The 24,242-nt window shown below is 48.5% G+C and overlaps 1 protein-coding gene across 6 annotated transcripts in view; it reads right to left on the reverse strand.

Moving 5' to 3' along the window:
* TVP23A (trans-golgi network vesicle protein 23 homolog A) overlaps positions 1–24,242 on the reverse strand; it is a 138,683-nt gene that overhangs the window by 78,164 nt on the left and 36,277 nt on the right. For all 6 annotated transcript variants that reach the window (XR_010182058.1, XM_063934283.1, XM_063934285.1 and 3 more), the window contains exons 2-3: positions 22,235–22,314; positions 13,390–13,534 (exon numbers count right to left, since the gene is read on the reverse strand). Coding sequence is in view for 5 of the 6 variants with exons in the window: in XM_063934283.1 (XP_063790353.1) it covers positions 13,390–13,534; positions 22,235–22,314 (225 nt within the window). In the remaining variant the exon portion in view is untranslated. The remainder of the gene's footprint in view (positions 1–13,389; positions 13,535–22,234; positions 22,315–24,242) is intronic.

Consider the following 24,242-nt stretch of genomic DNA (forward strand, 5'->3'; position numbering starts at 1 on the left):
AGCCACAGCCGTGAACTACCGCACTGTACTGTGTCTGCTGCTAATATATAGACTGGTTGATAAAGAGATAGTATACTCGTAACTAGTATGTATGTATAAAGAAAGAAAAAAAAACCACGGTTAGGTCACTGGTATATACAATTATGGACGGGCTGCCGAGTGCCGACACAGAGGTAGCCACAGCCGTGAACTACCGCACTGTACTGTGTCTGCTGCTAATATATAGACTGGTTGATAAAGAGATAGTATACTCGTAACTAGTATGTATGTATAAAGAAAGAAAAAAAAACCACGGTTAGGTCACTGGTATATACAATTATGGACGGGCTGCCGAGTGCCGACACAGAGGTAGCCACAGCCGTGAACTACCGCACTGTACTGTGTCTGCTGCTAATATAGACTGGTTGATAAAGAGATAGTATACTACTAATATTATATATACTGGTGGTCAGGTCACTGGTCACTAGTCACACTGGCAGTGGCACTCCTGCAGCAAAAGTGTGCACTGTTTAATTTTAATATAATATTATGTACTCCTGGCTCCTGCTATAACCTATAACTGGCACTGCAGTAGTGCTCCCCAGTCTCCCCCACAATTATAAGCTGTGTGAGCTGAGCAGTCAGACAGATATATAATATATATAGATGATGCAGCACACTGGCCTGAGCCTGAGCAGTGCACACAGATATGGTATGTGACTGAGTCACTGTGTGCTGTGTATCGCTTTTTTCAGGCAGAGAACGGATTATAAATAAAAGTGGTGGTCACTGGTCACTATCAGCAAAACTCTGCACTGTACACTACTGAGTACTCCTAATGCTCCCCAAAATTAGTAAATCAAGTGTCTAAACGGAGAGGACGCCAGCCACGTCCTCTCCCTATCAATCTCAATGCACGTGTGAAAATGGCGGCGACGCGCGGCTCCTTATATAGAATCCGAGTCTCGCGATAGAATCCGAGCCTCGCGAGAATCCGACAGCGTCATGATGACGTTCGGGCGCGCTCGGGTTAACCGAGCAAGGCGGGAAGATCCGAGTCGCTCGGACCCGTGAAAAAAAACATGAAGTTCTGGCGGGTTCGGATTCAGAGAAACCGAACCCGCTCATCTCTACAAAAAACATTGTTCACACATGAGTGACCCCGCTAAAGAGGGGGTTGAGTTAAAAGATGTACACATAGCCATGTCCACAGACATTTTAGACAACCGTAATACAGCTTAGCCCACTGACTAACACCTCCACACAGACCCTAGAGAGCCCCTGGAGTGACACTGAGGAGCGGACACCAGCACACAGAAACACAGCAGCACAAAGTGTGAAAGTACTGTATGTGTATGACCTGATAGGAGTACTGCGTCGACACCGCTGGCGTGCTGCCCCCTTTTATGACCTCCTGGTACCAGTTTACAGTCTGTAGCAGAGTGGGTCCCTGGAGGAGCAGCGTTCATACAGCCTGATGATCCGCAGCAACAGGAAATGGTGCCTTCCCGCCTATGTTCCCGCTCCGGGAAGCCTCGCCCCCTGTAATGGCGCGCGGTCACTGACAGTGATTTTATACTGGCAATGTTAAAAATAACATTATACATCCATATACAGTCCACACACAGCCTTAAGACAGTGAGCACTGCGGGGCTTCTAGCCCTGAGCCAGTTTGTCCACGGCAGGCAACGCAGCTCCGGGCCCGTGACATGCCACCAACACTGCTCCGGGGACCCACTAACCAGGACCCCGGTGTAACACTCACCGCACCTGGATCTTAGGCATCTGTTAGAGGGTGGCGGCTAGCTGCCAGCGTGGGCACACACACACACTAACGGAGTGTGATCAGCACCTCAGGAGCTCAGTGTCCTGTCAGCTGGGATTACGAACCATTAATCCTCAGGGGGCTGTCTGACACGTCCCCTTTACATCACTAAAGGTGGCGTATCCTGCATTCACGGAGACGCTGTGCTGCTCCCAAGCTCTCCAGGCACTTCAATGAATGCATGCACATGGCATTCATTCTCCTGGAAAGGAGAGTTTTTAATCCCTCACTGTGTAAGTAAGATGCCCGAAATCAGGCAGGGCGTATTTCAGCACCCAAAAGAAGGCAGGGTGTGGCGCCCCGCTAAAACAGCCTAGCAGGAACACTGAGGGTGGGTATACAATAGGTGATGTGCTCCATGAGCAGCGTCGCCTAGTGTGTTCCCTTCCCTGCCAGGGTGGCCATCGGCAATGCGTACACTCTGAGCAATATGCAAATGATCTCACTCAGTGACTGCACGCTGCGGCTGGGCGTGCAGTTTTTGGATGACAGTCCAAATGGAGCCGCATGCAGAGCCGATAGCGAGGGTCTTTTAACGACACGCGGGCCCATGCGTCGCTTGATGCTGGGCAGCATACACACTAGTCGATATGGTAAACAATGTAACTCAGGAAGGGCAAAATGAGTGATGTTGTTTACTTTATCGGCACGTGTGTACCCACCTTAAGTTCATGTCAAATCCTCAGCCTGTTCTACACTGTGCCTGTTTCTACAGGCAAAGCTGTCCTCTACTCAGCTATGTAACCTCCAAGCAAACTAATCAATTGTAATTGAGAACAACATAAAATAAAATACATATTTCTTTTACAATTATTTTACAAGAATGGGGGGGGGGGAGGGGGGGTCACATCCTGCCTAATTTATCCCACCCCTTTATAAGTGTAACGAGACAGTCAATGTTATTGACTTCACCCGTCAGTGATTTTATCTTATGGCTGATGAGTGTAAAATTCATTGACTGAAAACACTGAAGACATGGCAACATTGAAAAGCAAGGCACAGTAAATTTGAGGCTAGCATGTGTGAGGCTAGCATGTGTGGGAAAATGTGGAAAATGTGGTCATAGCGTATACTGTACTTCAGGGTAGTGGCAGCTTGATTGGGATTAGATGTGAGAGACAGTTGTAGTGGTGTTTACTATTTACTTGTGTTTTGCGAAGGAATTTTGTTCAAGTTAAAAAAAATTAGTGGGCTATTCAATAAAGTGTGATGATCTGTAAGAGAATTGATTCAATACCCTCCACAGGGTTCGGTAAGGGATCCGGGCTGTTGGGATGCCAGCGGTTACATGACATCAGCATCCTGATATTGAGAATGCCGACAGGGGATGGGGTAATTATTTTACCCCTCCCCTGTACCCTAACCTAACCCTATGACTGCGGGGGCAGCAACTAAGGCTAGGACTCGGGGGTGGTGGCTACAATTAAACACCCCCCACCCCCCCGTGCCTAACACTAAACCCCCCCCCCCTCACAGGCCCTAACCCTAACAGTGACCCTAATACTTACCTTCGGTATGTGGGTTGTCAGTGTTCCGGCGCCGGGAATCCGGGTGGTGTTGGTGTACCGGGGTGGGATTCCGTGTGGCGTCAATCACATGATCACCGGCATCCCTACTGCCGGGATGCTAAACGCATCCCCCTCCACAATACATCTATTCAGCCTACCATACGTGCGCAAAACAGATTTGCTACTTATTATAAACATTGGTGATGTACGTGTTCTCTTCTTACTATACAACTAGAATAAATATCCTTTACCATCTTGCGTCCATATTCAACCAGCATCATCTGCACCCGAAGTCTCAAGCCACACCACTATGGAGATCTGAGCCTTGCTCCACAGCAACTAACAAAGTAGGTTTCTAAACATACCTTATTTTACTGTATGGAAAAACAAGCAGACAGGTGGAACCGTAAAAAGCACATTAAAAGTGTTACACCAAAAATATATTTAACCTTTATGGTGTAGTATATATCATCTGTTTGGAGGTACTAACAGTCACGGAGGCCCAGAAACTCTTTTAAGAGGAGTAAGACTATACCAAAGGAGTACACTTATACCCCTTTTCCACCGAGGACCTGGGAAATTGCCAGGTCTCAGCCAGACCTAGGTAAAGAGCAGGGTCAGGGACCCGAGTCGTTTCCTTTTCCACTAACAAAAATCCCGGTTGATGTGCGTTCACGTGCAAAAACCTGGGATTTTTAGGTCAGTGGAAAGGGGATAATTATTATTTTGTTTGGGTACACATATGATCACAGAGGTTTAAAATATTTTTGGTTAAACACTTTTAATGCACAATTTGTGGCACCCCTTCACTTCTTGAGTTTCTCCAGACTAGAGAGGTGTCCTTTTATACTGTGGCTTAAGTCACACAAAAATTGCCCCCCGGACATCATTTTCACTCAAAATTGTGCATACTAAAAAGGGTTCCGATGTCTTAATGCCATATGGCGTAAAGACCCTCAGTGGGGTCAATTCAATTCAGCACTATGTTATGCTGGAGCTGAAGATTCCTGTTGCGGTGAGAGCAGAAATCCGACAAAAGTCATGGCGCAAGCAATACTGTTTTCTGTCTTTGCGCGGCAGAAACAGCATTGTGCCCAGCACTTAAGTCGGAGAATACAGGTTCTCGTGATTAAACACCATGGCCTATATTTACTAATAATCCGAGATTGACCGATTTGTGTTTTTTTTTCTAAGTCCCAACACGGGAATTCACCAAGCACAAATCTCGGCAGTGTTTGGGCTATTCGTAATGGTTTTCAAGGCTAAGTTCAGAAATACGAATGAATAGACCATCGGTCAAATGCGGCTGTTATTTCATACAACACGGGTATTCACTATTAATTCGTATTTTGGGTGTTAGTCTCTGAATGCTCAAGTGCGGGTGGTTTTTTTTTTTTTGCGATTCGTTAAAAAAAGCAGCAAAAAAATAGACCTGCTTTTTCCTGGCGAGTTTGGATAATCATGCACGGATCAGTGAGATCTGTGCATGGTTATCTATGGGAAAGGGTCGTTTAGTGTAAAAACGTAAAAAAAAAAAATTGCGTGGGGTCCCCCCATCTAAGCAAAACCAGCCTCAGGCTCTTTGAGGCGGTCCTGGTTGCAAAAATATGGGGAAAAAATTGACTGGGGATCCCCCATATTTTAACAACCAGCACCGGGCTATGCGCCTGGTCCTGGTGCCAAAAATACGGGGGACAAAAAGCGTAGGGGTCCCCCGTATTTTTAACACCAGCCCCGGGCTCCACTAGTCAGCGAGATAATGCCACAGCCGGGGGACATTTTTATATAGGTCCCTGCGGCCCTGGCATTAAATCACTAACTAGTCACCCCTGGCCGGGGTACCCTGGAGGAGTGGGGACCCCTAAAATCAAGGGGTCCCCCCCCTCCAGCCACCCAAAGGCCAGGGGTGAAGCCTGAGGCTGTCCTCCCCATCCAAGGGCTGCGGATAGGGGGCTGATAGCCATGTGTAAAAATAAGAATATTGTTTTTTGTAGCAGTACTACAAGTCCCAGCAAGCCTCCCCCGCAAGCTGGTACTTGGAGAACCACAAGTACCAGCATGCGGTGGAAAAACGGGCCCGCTGGTACCTGTAGTACTACTACAAAAAAAATACCCAAATAAAAACAGAACTCCCATACCTTGAAAGTAAAACTTTATTACATACATGCACACCTACATTCACACATACTTACTTATGTTCACAAGCGGCTCGGTCCACTTCTCCAAGTAGAATCCATGGGGTACCTGAAAATAAAATGATACTCACACAATCCAGTGTAGATCTGTCCTCTTCTGAGCTTGTAATCCACGTACTTGGCAAAAAAACAAACCGAAAAACACGAACCACGCACTGAAAGGGGTCCCATGTTTACACATGGGACCCCTTTCCCCGACTGCCGAGACCCCCCATGACTCCTGTCAAAGAGGGTCCCTTCAGCCAATCAGGGAGCACCACGTCGTGGCACTCTCCTGATTGCCTGTGCGCTCCTGAGCTGTCACTCAGGCTGCGCACGGCAGAGATACTATGTAGCGCATAGGCGCACCATTGTATCCAATGGTGGGAACTTTGTGGTCAGCGGTTGACCGCGAGTAACCTCAACCGCTGACCGCAAAGAGGACCGATCTACACTGGATTGTGTGAGTATAATTTTATTTTCAGGTACCCCATGGATTCTACTTGGAGAAGTGGACCGAGCCACGTGTGAACATAGGTAAGTATGTGTGAATGTAGGTGTGCATGTATGTAATAAAGTTTTACTTTCAAGGTGTGCGAGTTCTGTTTTTATTTGGGTATTTTTTTTGTAGTAGTACTACAGGTACCAGCGGGCCCGTTTTTCCACCGCATGCTGGTACTTGTGGTTCTCCAAGTACCAGCTTGCGGGGGAGGCTTGCTGGGACTTGTAGTACTGCTACAAAAAACAATATTCTTATTTTTACACATGGCTATCAGCCCCCCATCCGCAGCCCTTGGATGGGGGTACAGCCTCGGGCTTCACCCCTGGCCCTTGGATTGCTGGAGGGGGGGACCCCTTGATTTTAGGGGTCCACATTCCTCCAGGGTACCCCGGCCAGGGGTGACTAGTTAGCGATTTAATGCCAGGGCCGCAGGGACCTATATAAAAGTGTCCCCCGGCTGTGGCATTATCTCTCTGACTAGTGGAGCCCGGTGCTGGTGTTAAAAATACGGGGGACCCCTACGCTTTTTGCCCCCCGTATTTTTGGTACCAGGACCAGGCGCAGAGCCCGGTGCTGGTTGTTAAAATATGGGGGAACCCCTGCCAATTTTTTTCCCACATCTTTTCAACCAGGACCGGCTCAAAGAGCCCGAGGTTGGTTTAGCTTAGGAGGGGGGACCCCACGCAATTTTTCTCTTGATTTTTAACACTTACATTTTTTTTTTTAAAGGTGCACAATGAAGCCCTGCACGGATCTCACAGATCCGGCCGGGATTCCTTGTGTTTTGTCAGGCAGTGTTTTACTCATCACTCCCGTAAAACACTGCCTGACATTACGAATCACATAGACATCGGAAAAGACGAATGTTGCAAACTCGGCAGCTTAGTAAATGACCGTATCAGGATTCAAAAAGTTGCAGTAAAATGCACCCGATACCATTCGAGTTCAAACACCCTTAAAAACGGCTAATACACGAATATTAGTAAATATACCCTCATGTTTAACCACTTAACTGACTCAGAAATGGTCAGGTTTTTTTATGAGTGAATTAGGTAAAGAATATGAATTTAACCTTATCCAAAATTATTTTAGTTTTTAAAAAAAATAAATAAGATTTTACTCACCGGTAAATCTATTTCTCGTAGTCCGTAGTGGATGCTGGGGACTCCGTAAGGACCATGGGGAATAGACGGGCTCTGCAGGAGACTGGGCACTCTAAGAAAGATTTAGTACTACTGGTGTGCACTGGCTCCTCCCTCTATGCCCCTCCTCCAGACCTCAGTTAAGGAAACTGTGCCCGGAAGAGCTGACATTACAAGGAAAGGATTTTGGAATCCAGGGTAAGACTCATACCAGCCACACCAATCACACCGTATAACTTGTGATAACATACCCAGTTAACAGTATGAACAACAACAAAGCGTCAACCACGGATGCCAACATAAGATAACCCCTTATTAAGCAATAACTATATACACGTATTGCAGAAAGTCTGCACTTGGGACGGGCGCCCAGCATCCACTACGGACTACGAGAAATAGATTTACCGGTGAGTAAAATCTTATTTTCTCTAACGTCCTAGTGGATGCTGGGGACTCCGTAAGGACCATGGGGATTATACCAAAGCTCCCAAACGGGCGGGAGAGTGCGGATGACTCTGCAGCACCGAATGAGCAAACACAAGGTCCTCCTCAGCCAGGGTATCAAACTTGTAGAACTTTGCAAAGGGGTTTGAACCCGACCAAGTAGCTGCTCGGCAAAGCTGTAATGCCGAGACCCCTCGGGCAGCCGCCCAAGAAGAGCCCACCTTCCTTGTGGAATGGGCTTTTACGGATTTTGGAGGCGGCAACCAGCCGCAGAATGAGCCTGCTGAATCGTGTTACAGATCCAGCGAACAATAGTTTGCTTTGAAGCAGGAGCACCCAGCTTGTTGGATGCATACAGGATAAACAGCGAGTCAGTTTTCCTGACTCCAGCCGTTCTGGCTACATAAATCTTCAATGCCCTGACTACATCTAGTAACTTGGAATCCTCCAAGTCACGAGTAGCCGCAGGCACCACCATAGGTTGGTTCAAATGAAAAGATGACACCACCTTTGGCAGAAATTGCGGACGAGTCCGTAATTCTGCCCTGTCCATATGGAAAACCAGATAGGGGCTTTCACATGACAAAGCCGCCAATTCTGACACACGCCTAGCCGAAGCTAAGGCCAATAGCATGACCACTTTCCACGTGAGATATTTTAACTCCACGGTCTTAAGTGGCTCAAACCAGTGAGATTTCAGGAAACTCAACACCACATTAAGATCCCAATGTGCCACTGGTGGCACAAAAGGGGGCTGAATATGCAGCACTCCCTTTACAAACGTCTGAACTTCAGGTAGAGAAGCTAGTTTTTTTTATGAAAGAAAATGGATAGGGCCGAAATCTGGACCTTAATGGACCCCAATTTTAGGCCCAAAGTCGCTCCCGACTGTAGGAAGTGAAGGAAACGGCCCAGCTGGAATTCCTCTGTAGAGGCATTCCTGGCCTCACACCCAGCAACATATTTTCGCCGTATACAGTGATAATGTTTAGCCGTCACGTCCTTCCTAGCCTTTATCCGCGTAGGAATAACGTCATCCGGAATCCCTTTTTTTCTACTAGGATCCGGCGTTCAACCGCCATGCCGTCAAACGCAGCTGCGGTAAGTCTTGGAACAGACAAGGTCCCTGCTGCAACAGATCCTGCCCTAGAAGCAGAGGCCATGGGTCCTCTGTGAGCATTTCTTGCAGCTCTGGATACCAAGTCCTTCTTGGCCAATCCGGAACAATTAGTATTGTTCTCACTCCTCTTTTCCTTATGATTCTCAGCACCTTGGGTAAGAGAGGAAGAGGAGGAAACACATAAACCGACTGGAACATCCACGGTGTCACCAGTGCGTCTACAGCTATCGCCTGAGAGTCTCTTGACCTGGCGCAATACCTCTGTAGCTTTCTGTTGAGGTGGGATGCCATCATGTCCACCTGTGGCAGTTCCCACCGACCCACAATCTGCGCGAAGACTTCTTGATGAAGTCCCCCCTCTCCCGGGTGTAGGTCGTGCCTGCTGAGGAAGTCTGCTTCCCAGTTGTCCACTCCCGGAATGAACACTGCTGACAGTGCTCTTACGTGATTCTCCGCCCATCGAAGAATTCTGGTGGCTTCTCGCCACCCTGCTCCTTGTGCCGCCTTGGCGGTTTACATGAGCCACTGCGGTGATGTTGTCTGATTGGATCAGCACCGATTGGTTGCGAAGCAGGGTCTTCGCTTGACTTAGGGCGTTGTATATGGCCCTTAGTTCCAGGATATTGATGTGAAGGCAAGTCTCCTGACTTGACCACAGCCCTTGGAAACTTCTTCCCTGAGTGACTGCCCCCCACCCTCGGAGGCTTGCATCCGTGGTCACCAGGACCCAGTCCTGAATGCCGAACCTGCGGCCCTCGAGAAGGTGAGTACTCTGCAGCCACCACAGGAGAGACACCCTGGCCCCGGGGGATAGGGTGATTAACCGATGCATCTAAAGATGTGATCCGGACCACTTTGTCCAGTAAGTCCCATTAGAAGGTCCTCTCATGGAACCTGCCGAAAGGAATGGCCTCGTATGATGCCACCATCCTTCCCAGGACTCGAGTGCAGTGATGCACTGACACCTGTTTTGGTTTTAATAGATTCCTGACCAGTGTCACGAGCTCCTGAGCTCTCTCTATCGGGAGATAAACCCCTTTTCTGGTCTGTGTCTAGGATCATGCCTAGGAGAGGCAGATGAGCTGTAGGAACCAACTGCGACTTTGGAATATATAGAATCCAGCCGTGTTGCCGTTACACTTCCAGAGAAAGTGATACGCTGTTCAGCCACTGCTCTCTTGATCTCGCTTTTATGAGGAGATCGTCCAAGTACGTGATAATAGTGACACCTTGCTTCCGCAGGAGCACCATCATTTCCGCCATTACCTTGGTGATTATTCTCAGGGCCGTGGAGAGACCAAACGGCAACGTCTGAAATTGGTAATGACAATCCCGTACCGCAATTCTGAGGTACGCCTGATGAGGTGGATAAATGGGGACATGAAGGTATGCCTCCTTTATGTCCCGAGTCACGATAAAATCTCCCCCTTTCAGGCTTGTAACGACCGCTCTTAGCGGTTCCATCTTGAACTTGAACCTTTTCAGGTATATGTTCAGGGATTTTAAATTCAATATGGGTCTGACCGAACCGTCTGGTTTCGGGACTACCACATGGTCGAATAATAACCCCCTCCTTGTCGAAGGAGGGGAACCTTGACCACCACCTGTTGAAGATACAATTTGTGAATTGCAGTTAACCCTGTTTCCCTCTCGTGGGGGGAAGCCGGCAGGGCCGTCAGTGAGGAGGCATCTTCTCAAAATCCAGCTTGTATCCCTGAGACACAATATCTATTTCCCAGGGATCTAACAGGGAGTGAACCCACTTGTTGCAGAACTTACAAAAGCGTGCCCCCACCGGGCCTAGCTCCGTCTGTGGAGCCCCAGCGACATGCGGTGGATTTTCATAGAGGCCGGGGAGGACTTCTGTTCCTGGGAACTAGCTGTGGTGTGCAGCTTCTTTCCTCTGGCCCCGCCTCTGGCAAGAAAGGACGCACCTCGGACTTTCTTGTTTCTTTGTTCGAAAAGCTGCATTTGATAATGACGTGCTTTCCTAGGCTGTGCAGGAATATAAGGCAAAATATCCGAATTACCAGCTATAGCCGTGGAGACCAGGTCCGAGAACCCTTCTCCACACAATCCTCAGCCTTCCATATGCCACTTAAGTTGGCATCATCTGTCCATTGCATATTCTACAGGACACGTCAAGCAGAAATCGACATAGCTTTGACTCTAGGACCCAGTATACTCATGTCTCTTTGGGCATGTTTGATTATATATATCTCTTAAGACAGCATCTTTAATATATATACATATCTCTCTATATACAAACATACATTATATATATATATATATATATATATATATATATACTAGGGTCTCAATTTCTGCTGATAAGGTACTTCCACGCCGCCCCAGCGCTATGAACCCATGCCGACACAATCGCCGGTCTGAGTAGTGTACCAGAATGCGCACGCTATCTGCAGGATCCCTGAGAATAGCTAGGGCTACCTTCTTTGCAAACGTGACACCCAAAGGGAAGATTCCCATCACATCCTGGCCCTAGTGGGGAAAGGATATTGCCTGAGAATTCTTTGTGGGAAGCTGCAGTCTCTTGTCTGGAGATTCCCGCTCTTTTTCCTCATGAGAGGAGGGAAATTTACCTCAGCTTTCTTCCCCCTAAACATGTGTACCCTTGTGTCAGGGACAATGAGTCATCAGTGATATGCAAATCATCTTTTATTACAATAATCATATATTGAATACTTCTCTGCCATTTTGGCTGTCACTTTGCATTATCGTAGTCGACACTGGAGTCAAACTCCGTGTCGATATCAGTGTTTATTATTTTGGATAGTGAGCATTGTGAGACTCTGAAGGTCTCTGCGCCATAGGGACAGACATGGGTAGATTTCCTGTCTGTTCTCTAATCTTTTGTGCAATAAATTCACCTTAGCACTTACACATATCCAAACAGGTGTCGGCGTTGTCGACGGAGACACCCTCACACACACATATTTTGCTCTATCTCCTCCTTAGGGGAGCCTTTTACCTCAGATATGTCGACACATACGTACCGACACACCACACACTCAGGGAATGCTCTATTTGAAGACAGTTCCCCCACAAGGCCCTTTGGAGAGACAGAGAGAGAGTATGCCAGCACACACCCCAGAGCTATATGACCCAGGAATCACACAGTAACTTAGTGTTAACCCAGTAGCTGCTGTATATATTGTTTTTACGCCAAATTTATGTGCCCCCCCCCCCCCCCTCTCTTTTTCACCCACTTTCTACCGTGAGTCTGCAGGGGAGAGCCTGGGGAGCTTCCTCTCAGCGGAGTTGTGGAGAGAAAATGGCGCTGGTGAGTGCTGAGGAAGAAGCCCCACCCCCTCAGCGGCGGGCTTCTGTCCCGCGTTTCTGTGTAAAAATAATGGTGGGGGCTCATGCATATTACAGTGCCCAGCTGTACATATGCTGCTTTTTGCCATGAGGTACTCAATTGCTGCCCAGGGCGCCCCCCCCTGCGCCCTGCACCCTACAGTGACTGGAGTGTGTGGGTTAGTGTGGGAGCAATGCGCTACCTCGTATGAAGACAGGAGTCTTCTGCCGCCGATTTTGACGTCTTCTTGCTTCAACCCGCCGGCTTCTGTCTTTTGGCTCTGCAAGGGGGACGGCGGCGCGGCTCCGGGAACGGACGACCAAGGTTAAGTTCCTGTGTTCGATCCCTCTGGAGCTAATGGTGTCCAGTAGCCTAAGAAGCGCAACCTAGCCGCAGTTAGTAGGTTTGCTTCTCTCCCCTCAGTCCCACGTAGCAAAGAGTCTGTTGCCAGCAGAAGCTCTCTGAAAATAAAAAATCTAACTAAAATACTTTCTTAATAGCAAGCTCAGGAGAGCTCACTAAAATGCACCCAGCTCCTTCCGGGCACAGATTCTAACTGAGGTCTGGAGGAGGGGCATAGAGGGAGGAGCCAGTGCACACCAGTAGTACTAAATCTTTCTTAGAGTGCCCAGTCTCCTGCGGAGCCTGTCTATTCCCCATGGTCCTTACGGAGTCCCCAGCATCCACTAGGACGTTAGAGAAAAAAAAAATGTCTTCAATTATTTCTCAAACATCGGTTGGGAAGATCGGTAACATCGGAAACATCACGACCTTACCTTTTACACCCCAGACAGCCGCCAGGTACACGGGGCCCCTCTGAGAGCAGCAGCGGAGGGAAGTTTCCTTTCCCTGCCGCTGCTAACACTGTTTATCTGACTGGTCGCATCCTGTGCGACCAGGTCAGATAAAACACTTGCTGGTATATTCGCATCTGATGCGACAATGCCAGGCAAGTGGTTAAAGGTGCGAGAACCGGCATTCTCCAACTTAACATTGCGCTGAACTGAATAGCTCTGGGAGATCCCTCCCAGCCCTATTCAATTCGGCTTGAATTGAATCAACCCCAGTGTATGAGGAGACATCTGTACTTCACACTTAAACAGGTGTATTCTACAAGGAGGCTGCCAACCATATGTTTTTGTATGTATATGTTTATTTCACGTGATTTGGGTCACTAAGTGTTTATTTTGTTCTTTATTTTATTTGCACAAACTATTTTAACATATGCTTTATTTTAGTTACAGAACAAATATGACACTAAGCAACATTCAAATTAGTTTGGTAAAGGGAGAATCCCAATTAGTTCCTCAATGCAGGTTAGGGACAGAAAATGTTAATGAAATAAATGTAGTAGGTGTAAAGTGACAGGACCTTACCTTGACAGACCAAAAGTCAAAGGACAGAAGGAGCAGGATAGTGACAAAGCACGTGACAAAGCTTTTGCTGAACCAGTCACAGAACAAATAAACAACAATAGCACCAATTCGAAAAAATAGGTGAAAAAACGTAGCCAGTGGATGCCTATGGGAACAACCAGAACGCTTAGTGGCAGGCACAGATATTACAGTACATTTGCTGTTGCTACAAGTTTAATAAACAGAAGATACCACATATAGACTACAGTTGTAGAATGGTCTTAACTTGATCAAACATTGGGCAAAATGTATCCAACATTCTAAAGAGAGGACATGTGGAGAAGTTGCCCATAGTAACCTTTATGCTTCTAGGTAGCATTTATTAAGGGCATTTTATAAAATGATAGGTAGAATCTGATTGATTACTATGGGCAATTTTTCTACTTGTCCACTCTTTAGAAGGCTTGATACATCTCACCCATAGGGGTCGATCCAATTAGCCCCAAAGAGTGCGATGTGTCGTTGCTGCGGCATTTCCACCCTGGCAACAGCACCTGATCTCGCACCCTTCGTTGGCTGGTATCAGCCCCAATTTGCCCAAAAATGAGATTTATGGTAAGAACTTACCATTGTTAAATCTCTTTCTGCGAGGTACACTGGGCTCCACAAGGAATAACATCGGGGTGTAGAGTAGGATCTTGATCTGAGGCACCAACAGACTCAAAGCTTTGACTGTTCCCAAGATGCATAGCGCGGCCTCCTCTATAACCCCGCCTCCGTGCACAGGAGCTCAGTTTTCATTAACCTGTCCAATGCAGGTAACAGAGACAATCATTAGTAGCCACACACACCATACACTCACGACAGGAGAGGGTGTCAGCGGCTAATGTCATACCAACCCAAAGAAGCTAAGTGCGTCAGGGTGGGCGCCTTGTGGAGCCCAGTGTACCTCGTAGAAAGATTTAACAACGGTAAGTTCTTACCATAAATCTCGTTTTCTGCTGCGGGGTACACTGGGCTCCACAAGGAATAACATCGGGGATGTCCTAAAGCAGTTCCTTATGGGAGGGGACGCACTGTAGCGGGCACAAGAACCCGGCGTCCAAAGGAAGCATCCTGGGAGGCGGAAGTATCGAAGGCATAGAACCTTATGAACGTGTTCACTGAGGACCACGTAGCCGCCTTGCACAATTGTTCAAGGGTCGCACCACGGCGGGCTGCCCAAGAAGGTCCGACCGACCGAGTAGAATGGGCTTTGATGGTAGCAGGAGCTGGAAGACCAGCCTGTACATAAGCATGTGCAATTACCATTCTAATCCATCTGGCCAAGGTCTGCTTGTTAGCAGGCCAGCCACGTTTGTGAAAACCAAACCGTACAAAATAAGAATCCGACTTCCTAAAGGATGCAGATATCTTCACATAGATATGGAGAGCCCATACCACATCCAAAGACAGCTCTTTGGAGGACAACTCGGGAGAACTAAAGGCCGGAACCACAATCTCCTGGTTAAGGTGGAAGAAAGATACCACCTTAGGCAAATAGCCAGGGCGCGTTCTAAGAACCGCCCGGTCACGGTGAAAAATCAGATAGGGGGACTTACAGGATAATGCACCTAAGTCCGAGACCCGTCTAGCAGAGGCAATAGCCAGCAAAAATAAAACCTTAAGGAAAAGCCACTTAAGCTCTGCAGATGCAGGAGGTTCAAACGGATACTCTTGCAAGGCCTCCAGAACCACCGATAAATCCCAAGGGGCCACAGGTGGCACGTAAGGAGGCTGAATCCGTAACACCCCCTGAGTGAGTGAAAGTATGAACATCAGGCAGGGTAGCAATCTTTCTCTGAAACCATACAGACAAGGCAGAAATGTGAACCTTGAGGGAGGCCAGACGAAGGCCTAAATCCAAGCCCTGTTGTAGGAAGGCCAAGAGTTTGGCCGTACGAAACTTGTAAACATCATGGTTATTAGACACGCACCAAGTAAAGTAAGAATTCCAGACCCTATGGTAAATCAGAGCAGAAGCTGGCTTACGGGCCTTCAACCTAGTTTGAATGACCGCCTCAGAAAAAACATTGGCCCTCAAGACGGAAGCTTCAAGATCCACGCCGTCAAAGCCAGTCATGCCAAATCCTGGTAACACAAGGGCCCTGAACGAGGAGGTCTGGTCGTTGTGGAAGTAGAAGGGGACGATCTAGCGAGAGGCCCTGTAGATCAGAGAACCAGTGCCGTCTGGGCCACGCTGGAGCGATCAGAAGTAGTATTCCTCCTTCTTGATTGAACTTCCTTATTACTCTGGGCAGAAGTGACACTGGAGGGAACATGTATGGCAGCTGAAAGTTCCATGGAATTGCCAGTGGTCCACGAACGCTGCTTGAGGATCCCTGGTCCTTGCTCCGAAAACCGGAACCTTGTGATTGTGTCGATACGCCATCAGGTACACATCTGGAAGGCCCCACCTGTCCACTAGGAGTTGAAACACTTCTGAATGGAGGCTCCACCCTCCGGCGTGCACGTCCCGACAACTGAGAAAGTCCACTACCCAGTTTAGGATCCCCGGAATGAACACTGCCGATATGGCTGGCAGATAGCGTTCCACCCACTGAAGAATCCTTGATACTTCCCTCATCATTGCCATGCAGCTTCGAGTGCCGCCTTGATGATTGATGTATGCCACCGTGGTGGCGTTGTCCGACTGTACCTGAACAGGTCTGTTCTGTATCAAATGCTGGGCCAAGTTCAGTGAATTGAACACTGCCCGCAGTTTCAGAATGTTTATCGGGAGGAGAGACTCCTCCTTGATCCACTGACCCTGAAGGGAGTGTTGCTCCAACACCGTACCCCAACCCCTCAGACTGGCATCCATCGTCAGAAGGACCCAGTTGGAGATCCAGAAGGGACGACCCCTGCCCAATCGTTGGTCCTGAAGCCACCAGCTCAGTGACAGACGGACTTCCGGAGACAAGGAGATCACTTGAGATCTGATCCAGTCAGGCAGGCCGACCCACTTGTCCAGAATCCACTTCTGAAGAGGGCGGGAATGGAATGGAGCGTACTCCACCATGTCGAAGGCCGACACCATGAGACCTAGTGCTTACATTGCCGAATAAGCGGACGAAAGAGGAAGCATCGAATCTTGTCCTGAAGTTTCCGGACCTTCTACCGAGACAAGAACAACCGCTGGTTGCGAGTGTTCAACAATGCCCCCAGGTGCACCATGCTCTGAGCAGGGACCAGGGAAGGTTTCTTCCAGTTGACGAGCCACCCGTGAGTTTGCATAAACTGGATCGTCACATCCAAATGACGTAGGAGGTTATCTTGGGAGTTCGCCAGAATCAGTAAGTCATCTAGATACGGGAGGATCCTGATCCCCTGACGTCTTAATTCCTGCCATGACTTTTGTGAATACCCACGGAGCCGTGGTCAAATGAAAGGGTAATGCCCGAAATTGGTAATGAAGGTTGCCCACCGCAAACCTCAGGTACTGCTGATGTGACATTGCAATAGGAATATGCAGGTAGGCATCCTGTATGTCCAGGGAGACCATATAGTCTCCAGGCTCCAAGGCCAGAACAATAGAGCGTAGAGTTTCCATACAAAACTTGGAGACACTTACAAACTTGTTCAAAGACTTGAAATTGAGAATGGGCCGCGAGGACCAGTTCGGTTTCGGGACTAGAAACAGCGGTGAATAGTACCCCTTGCCTCTCTGAGCCAGAGGCACCTGTACTACCACTCCTGTGTCCAGGAGGGACTTTACCACCGAATGAAGAGTTTTTGCCTTCACCGGATCCGGAGGGACGTCTGTCAGGAAAAATCGATGAGGGGGATGTTTCTTCTTGAAGGATAGGGCGTAACCTCGAGTGACGACTTCCCATACCCAGGCATCGAAGTGGTCTTCAACCATTCCTGGGCAAACCCTAGAAGTCGGCCCCCAACCCTGGGATCCCCCAGAGGGAGGCCCGCCCCGCCATGCGGCAGGCTTGTCTGTTTTGGAAGCCGGCTGACGGGCAGCCCAGGCCCACTTGGGTCTGGGATTAGCAGGTTTGGAAGTACGAGTTTGTTTCGGGTACGCCTGACCTTTTGCCTTTCCAGGATGACGAAAGGGGCGAGAGAAAGTACTTTTAGCCTTCGGCACCGTACTCTGTAGGCAAGCTGTTTTAGCAGATGCCAAGTCAGCCACAATATTATTGAGTTCTTTCCCAAAAAGAATGTCTCCCTTAAAAGGGAGCACCTCCAGGGTTTTCTTAGAATCCAGATCCACAGACCAGGATCTCAACCAAAGGATACGTCGAGCCAAGATGGACGTAGTAGCAGCCTTGGCCGCCAGCACCCCGGCATTGGAAGCCGCCTCCTTAAGATAATGAGAAGCCGTGGTAATATATGCGAGACATTGTCTAGCATGATCAGAAGCGTTGGAACGTAGCTCCGCCTCCAACTCCTGAGCCCATGCTTCAACAGCCCATTGTTGCTGCAATGGTTGGCCTATGCACAGCCCCTGTAAGGGTGTAAATCGCCTTTAAACAACCCTCCACACGTCTATCCGTCGGTTCCTTCAGAGAGGTGACGGCAGTGCTGAGGAAACTACTAATCTTGCCACCTGAGAATCTACAGGCGGAGGAGTTTCCCAATTTTTACTTAGCTCCACAGCGGGCCAACATTTTCTTGTGCGGCGTGAACTTTGTTCCTGGATTTTCCCAGGATTCCTGATGTATGTCAGCCAGGTGCTGAGAATGAGGTAAAACTTATTTAACCACTTTCTTACGTTTAAATCTGTCCGGATTTTTAGCAACAGCCTCAGGCTCTAGTTCAGGCATGTCCAAACTGCGGCCCTCCAGCTGTTGTGAAACTACATATCCCAGCATGCCCTGACACAGTTTTGCTGTCAGAGAATGCTAAAGTTGTGTCAGGGCATGCTGGGATGTGTAGTTTCTCAACAGCTGGAGGGCCGCAGTTTGGACATGCCTGCTCTAGTTCATCAGAAACTTGAAGGATCAGCCTGATAGCCTCAATCAAATCAGGGACATCCACCTGTGACCGTCCTTCCCCATCTGAAGCATCAGAGTCAGTGTATGTGGGGTCAAGTGTATGCGCCACCCTCATCAGAGGTGGTGTCTGGAACAGTGGTGAATTGTGAGGAAATAGCGGCCCATTTAGAAGACGTCTTAGTGGGCGAGAGTTAGACTTCTTTTTAGTCAGTGATTGGTTCAAGTGCTGTAACTGAGAAGAGATCTGATCTGCCCATGGCGGATTGACTGCAGGGACCATATACTGCTGTACTGGCATAGGAGGTCTCACAGGGGGCGTAAGTTTAGTTACTAGCGTATTTAATAACGTGGAGAAAGTAGCCCAGGGCGGGTCACTTTGGACCCCCGTTGCTACAAACCCACTGGGGGGAAAAGAACCCCCAGAACCTGAACTCTCTGCTGCCATGGTTTCCTCAAATGTGTCTGCAGCGTCACCTCCACCCAATGTGGGATCAGCCCCAGCCCCGTTGCCCCATGTAGCTGACATAATAATAAGGTCAATATTAGGCAACCTAGTACAATATTTGCAGCACTATATCTAGCAAGAACTCCCAGTATAGTGTATCAGCACACACCGGGAATCCAAGAGACATATGGTGACTAGAAATCACAGAGAAAAATACACAGTAGGTATATCTTGTAGGTATATCTTGTGAAACATCTATATCTACAGTGTCCTGTCAAATGCACAGCGCTGACATGCAGGCGGCTTTACGGAGGAGGATTTGCCCAAGCAGTCCCAGGAACAGCGCAGCTCCGTGAAATGGTGGCTGACAGGAAGTGAGGGAGAGAGATATGCAGCTCCAGGGCGGGAACATTTGCCTAAATGGCGCCCTGGGGCTGGGGCTACAGGACAAAGCCTTATCCCCCTTGCTGGCTTCCCCACCGGGCGCTACGGGCTGTAATCAAACAGTTTTTGAAGAAAACCGACCTGTGCCCAGTGTCCTGGTGGCTAGTGGAGCGTCTGCCCCTTACAGTGTCCACGCCAGCGCGCGCGAGGCCGGATCGCGATTACAGCGGGCCAAAGAGACCCCTTACCACCCCCTCGAATGCGGCCACGTGATCCCGGAGTACAGCGGTGAGTGTGTGTGACTAACTGAGAAGAACACCGGAGCCTCCGCTGTAGTTACCCGGCAACCAGGGCGCGGGAGTATACAGCGCCGCTGGGGGGTGATGGAGCTGCAGCAGGGGATGTCTGTCTGACATCTAGTCACTGCTGCAGCCCTTGAAGTCTTTCTTTTCTTCTGAAATATACTTTTCTTAGGGCTGCAGGAGCAGCCCCCCTGTTGACTGCCTGCTTACTGTAAGGCACCAACTACAAAACTGAGCTCCTGTGCACGGAGGCGGGGTTATAGAGGAGGCGGCGCTATGCATCTTGGGAACAGTCAAAGCTTTGAGCCTGTTGGTGCCTCGGATCAAGATCCTACTCTACACCCCGATGTTATTCCTTGGCCAGCCCAGTGTACCCTGCAGCAGAAATTGCTCGACCCTCTAAGGAGTGGCGAGCACTTTTATGCAAATTTAGGCTGCCGTTAAGTGTGGTTTCTGCCACCGCGATGACTCGCACCCGTGAAATCATCACAGCTAATTGATTTGACCCCTTAGTCTTAGATGTGTGCACATTGAGCTTACATATGCACTGAGCTTACCTATGTTCCAGTAACACAGGGTTCAAACTGCTGGCTATGTGCAGGAGCTGAGTTTTATACAAGACACCTGTGTGTCATTAACCTTATCCAATATCACTGGAACTCTGAGCAGAAAATTAATTACATAGGGTTGTTACAGTGTTTGAACACCTGTGGAGCACAGTAATTAGCAACCGAGAACAATAAATATAGACAAAGAGCTCATCAGCAGTAGTGCGACATGACATGTACACGGTTTGCTATGCGGGAGACGAGGAAGAAATAAAATAATTCACAATCATGGTACTCAGCAGAAATGCGTGCCTAGAGGACAGGTGTCTGTGGCTGGTGTGCAAAAAGGGGACAGTTCGGTTTTTAATCTGCTTGACAAGTTTTACATTCATCTTCCTAATGCTGCGTACACAATAGGCCGTACAGCATACACACTTACTGGTCCCTGGCCCAATGTGTTGTGTCGGGCGCCACAACTGTGTGGACATTTACATGCCAGTGCAGTTGTGATGTTAGTCACCAACAGCCTCTGCAGCAAGTGTACGGGTGGTCTGCAGACCACCCGTACACACAGCATGATGCGCCAATATATCTGTAGATATATCAGCCATCTGCTCTAATGCAGGGCCAACGAGTTACATAACAGGGTACACACCCGCCGACGTGTCGGTGATATATCGGCCATTCAACTGAATAGCCGATATATCGGCCAGTACGTACCCAGCTTAAGAGTCCGTAGATGCTCCAGTACCATTTTAGGGCAATTCTCCAGAAAGTGAACAAAAAGTCCCATGCATCACACGGTTTTAAATTTTTTCGCCTTTTAAACTGGTCTGTTATATGAAAACTTAATTGTTTAGTAGCAATGCTTACCCTATAACTTAAGAGCAATTAAAATGTAGATATTTTGGAGAAGAATGTTGAATGAATTTGTGTAGCTGTCCCGTGCATCACGGAGAATCACCCTCTACATCATGCAGACAAAAAAGTGAGTGGACTCTGACAGCAAATAGATCGAGATTTTATTGACGTGGCGCTAACCCTAAACCCTGATACTATCCTTCGGCATGTCGGCTGTCTGTGATCCGGCACTGGTCTCCTGAGTGGTGTCAGGAGTCTGCTGTCGGTCACATAACCGCTGGCATCCCGGCACCTGAATGCATCCCCTATTTAGGTCCACCACGTGCATTACTGCAGACACCCTTCTTGGCACACTGTCCACAAGTTCCTGGACAACAGCAGGCGGTATGTTCTGCCGTTTCGCCTTAAGTACTGCGACATTGAAGTAGATTGAATTTGTCTAGAATGCACCCTCTCTCCAATTCGTCCCAGAGGTTCTCAATGGGGTTAGGATCTTGACTCTGACTTGGTCAGTCCATCCGGGTAACAGAATTTTCTGTATACTAGACCAGCATCGCCCTGGAAACATGACATCGCACAGCCTACGATGATCCCTATTCAAACTCGGTTAGCTCCTTTTAACAAGCCATTTCGTTAGCAAATGCTCTATCCCAGTGATGGCTAACCTCGACACTCCAGCTGTTGTTGAACTACACATCCCAGCATGCCCTGCATCAGTTTTAGCAAGGTCAAATTGCAAAACTGTAGCAGGGCATGCTGGGATGTGTAGTTCAACAACAGCTGGAGTGTCAAGGTTAGCCACCACTGCTCTATCCATTGCCCCTCTACCTATTTTATACTTTTACGAACATGTGTCTGCTGCAGGAGTACACCATTTCGCCTGCACAATGGGGGGGTAGTGGCTAGCATTACTGCCTCACAGCACTGAGGTTGTGGGTTTAATACCAACCACGGCCCTGTGTGTGGAGCTTGTATATTCTCCGCATGCAAGTTTTCTCTCTAACCCTAGGTGTATGTGTGGGCATGTACGGGTGGTCTTCAGTATGCCGACTGACGGGATCCCGGCGCACAGTATACCGGCGCCGGAATCCCGACAGCCGGCATACCGACACTTATTCTCCCTCGTGGGGGTCCACGACCCCCCTGGAGGGAGAATAAAATAACACCGTGCCCATAGCGTGGCGAGCGCAGCGAACCCACAAAGGGGCACATTTAAGCTCGCCGCACTGTCGGTAAGCTGGCGGTCGGCCCGACCGCCGGCATACCATACTGAACCCAGCATGTACATGTGTTAGCTTGTAAGTTCCACTGTCATCAATTATACAGGAGTATTTGTCGCACCTGATTTGTGCTTTCCTTAACACCAAATCTTCCTCATTCCCTAAATCCAGGGATACATCCTCAGTATCATCTACAGCAACCTGTAAATAAAAACTGGAGATAAGAATTCTGAATTGTTAAGGAAACATTAACAAATATATGCAGCTGTAAAAAATAAGATTTTAAACCTACCGGTAAATCTTTTTCTCGTAGTCCGTAGAGGATGCTGGGGACTCCGTAAGGACCATGGGGATAGACGGGCTCCGCAGGAGACATGGGCACTTTAAGAAAGACTTTAGATCTGGTGTGCACTGGCTCCTCCCTCTATGCCCCTCCTCCAGACCTCAGTTAGAGAAACTGTGCCCAGAGGAGACGGACAGTACGAGGAAAGGATTTTTGTTAATCCAAGGGCAAGATTCATACCAGCCACACCGTATAACTTGTGATATACTATCCAGTTAACAGTATGAAAACGACATAGCATCAGTCCAAGACCGATTAACCCTTATTTAAGCAATAACTATATACAAGTCTTGCAGAAGTAGTCCGCACTTGGGACGGGCGCCCAGCATCCTCTACGGACTACGAGAAAAAAATTTACCGGTAGGTTTAAAAACTTATTTTCTCTTACGTCCTAGAGGATGCTGGGGACTCCGTATGGACCATGGGGATTATGCCAAAGCTCCCAAACGGGCGGGAGAGTGCGGATGACTCTGCAGCACCGATTGAGCAAACAGGCTGTCCTCCTCAGCCAGGGTATCAAACTTATAGAACTTTGCAAAGGAGTTTGAACCCGGCCAAGTAGTAGCTCGGCACAGCTGTAGCGCCGAGACCCCTCTGTCAGCCGCCCAAGAAGAGCCCACCTACTTAGTGGAATGGGCCTTAACCGATTTAGGTAACGGCAATCCAGCCATAGAATGCGCCTGCTGAATCGTGTTACAGATCCAGCGAGCAATAGTCTACTTTGAAGCAGGGGCACCAATCTTGTTGGTTGCATACATGACAAACAGTGCTTCTGTTTTTCTGACTGTAGCCGATCTGGCCACGTAAATTTTCAAAACCCTGACCACATCAAGGGACTCGGGATCCTCCAAGTCACGCGTAACCACAGGCACCACAATAGTTCATATGAAAAGATGAAACCACTTTTGGCAGGAATTGAGGACGGGTCCGCAATTCCGCTCTATCCATATGGATAGGGGCTTTTATGTGATAAAGCCGCTAATTCCGACACTCACCTAGCCGAAGCCAAAGCTAATAACATGACCACCTTCCAAGTGAGATTTTTCAACTCCACCGTTTTAAGTGGTTCAAACCAGTGTGACTTAATGAAACTTAACACCACGTTAAGGTCCCAAGGCGTCACCGGAGGTACAAAAGGAGGCTGAATATGCAGTACTCCCTTCACAAAAGTTTGTACTTCAGGGAGAGAGGCCAATTCCTTTTGAAAGAAATGGATAAGGCCGAAATCTGAACCTTAATAGATCCTAATTTTAGGCCTAAATTAACTCCAGTTTGCAGGAAGTGAAGGAAACGGCCCAGATGGAATCCTTCCGTAGGAGCATTCCTGGCCTCACACCAAGAAACATATTTTCGCCATATACGGTGATAATGTTTAGATGTCATGTCCTTCCTAGCCTTTATTAGCGTAGGAATTACCTCATCCGGAATACCTTTATCCGCCAGGATCCGGCATTCAACCGCCATGCCGTCCAATGCAGCCACGGTAAGTCTTGGAATAGACATGGCCCCTGTTGCAACCGGTCCTGTCTTAGAGGAAGAGGCCACGGATCTTCTGTGAGCATTTCCTGCAGATCCGGATACCAGGTCCTTCGTGGCCAATCTGGAACAATGAGGATTGTTCTCTAATTTCTCTCCCTCCTACCATTCTCAACACCTTGGGTATGAGAGGAAGAGGGGGAAAAATATAGACCAACTGGAACACCCACGGTGTCACTAGGGCATCTACAGCTACTGCCTGAGGGTCTCTTGACCTGGTGCAATACCTCTGTAGCTTCTTGTTGAGGCG

The sequence above is a fragment of the Pseudophryne corroboree genome, chromosome 7 (assembly GCF_028390025.1).
Source record: "Pseudophryne corroboree isolate aPseCor3 chromosome 7, aPseCor3.hap2, whole genome shotgun sequence".
NCBI classification, from domain to species: domain Eukaryota; kingdom Metazoa; phylum Chordata; class Amphibia; order Anura; family Myobatrachidae; genus Pseudophryne; species Pseudophryne corroboree.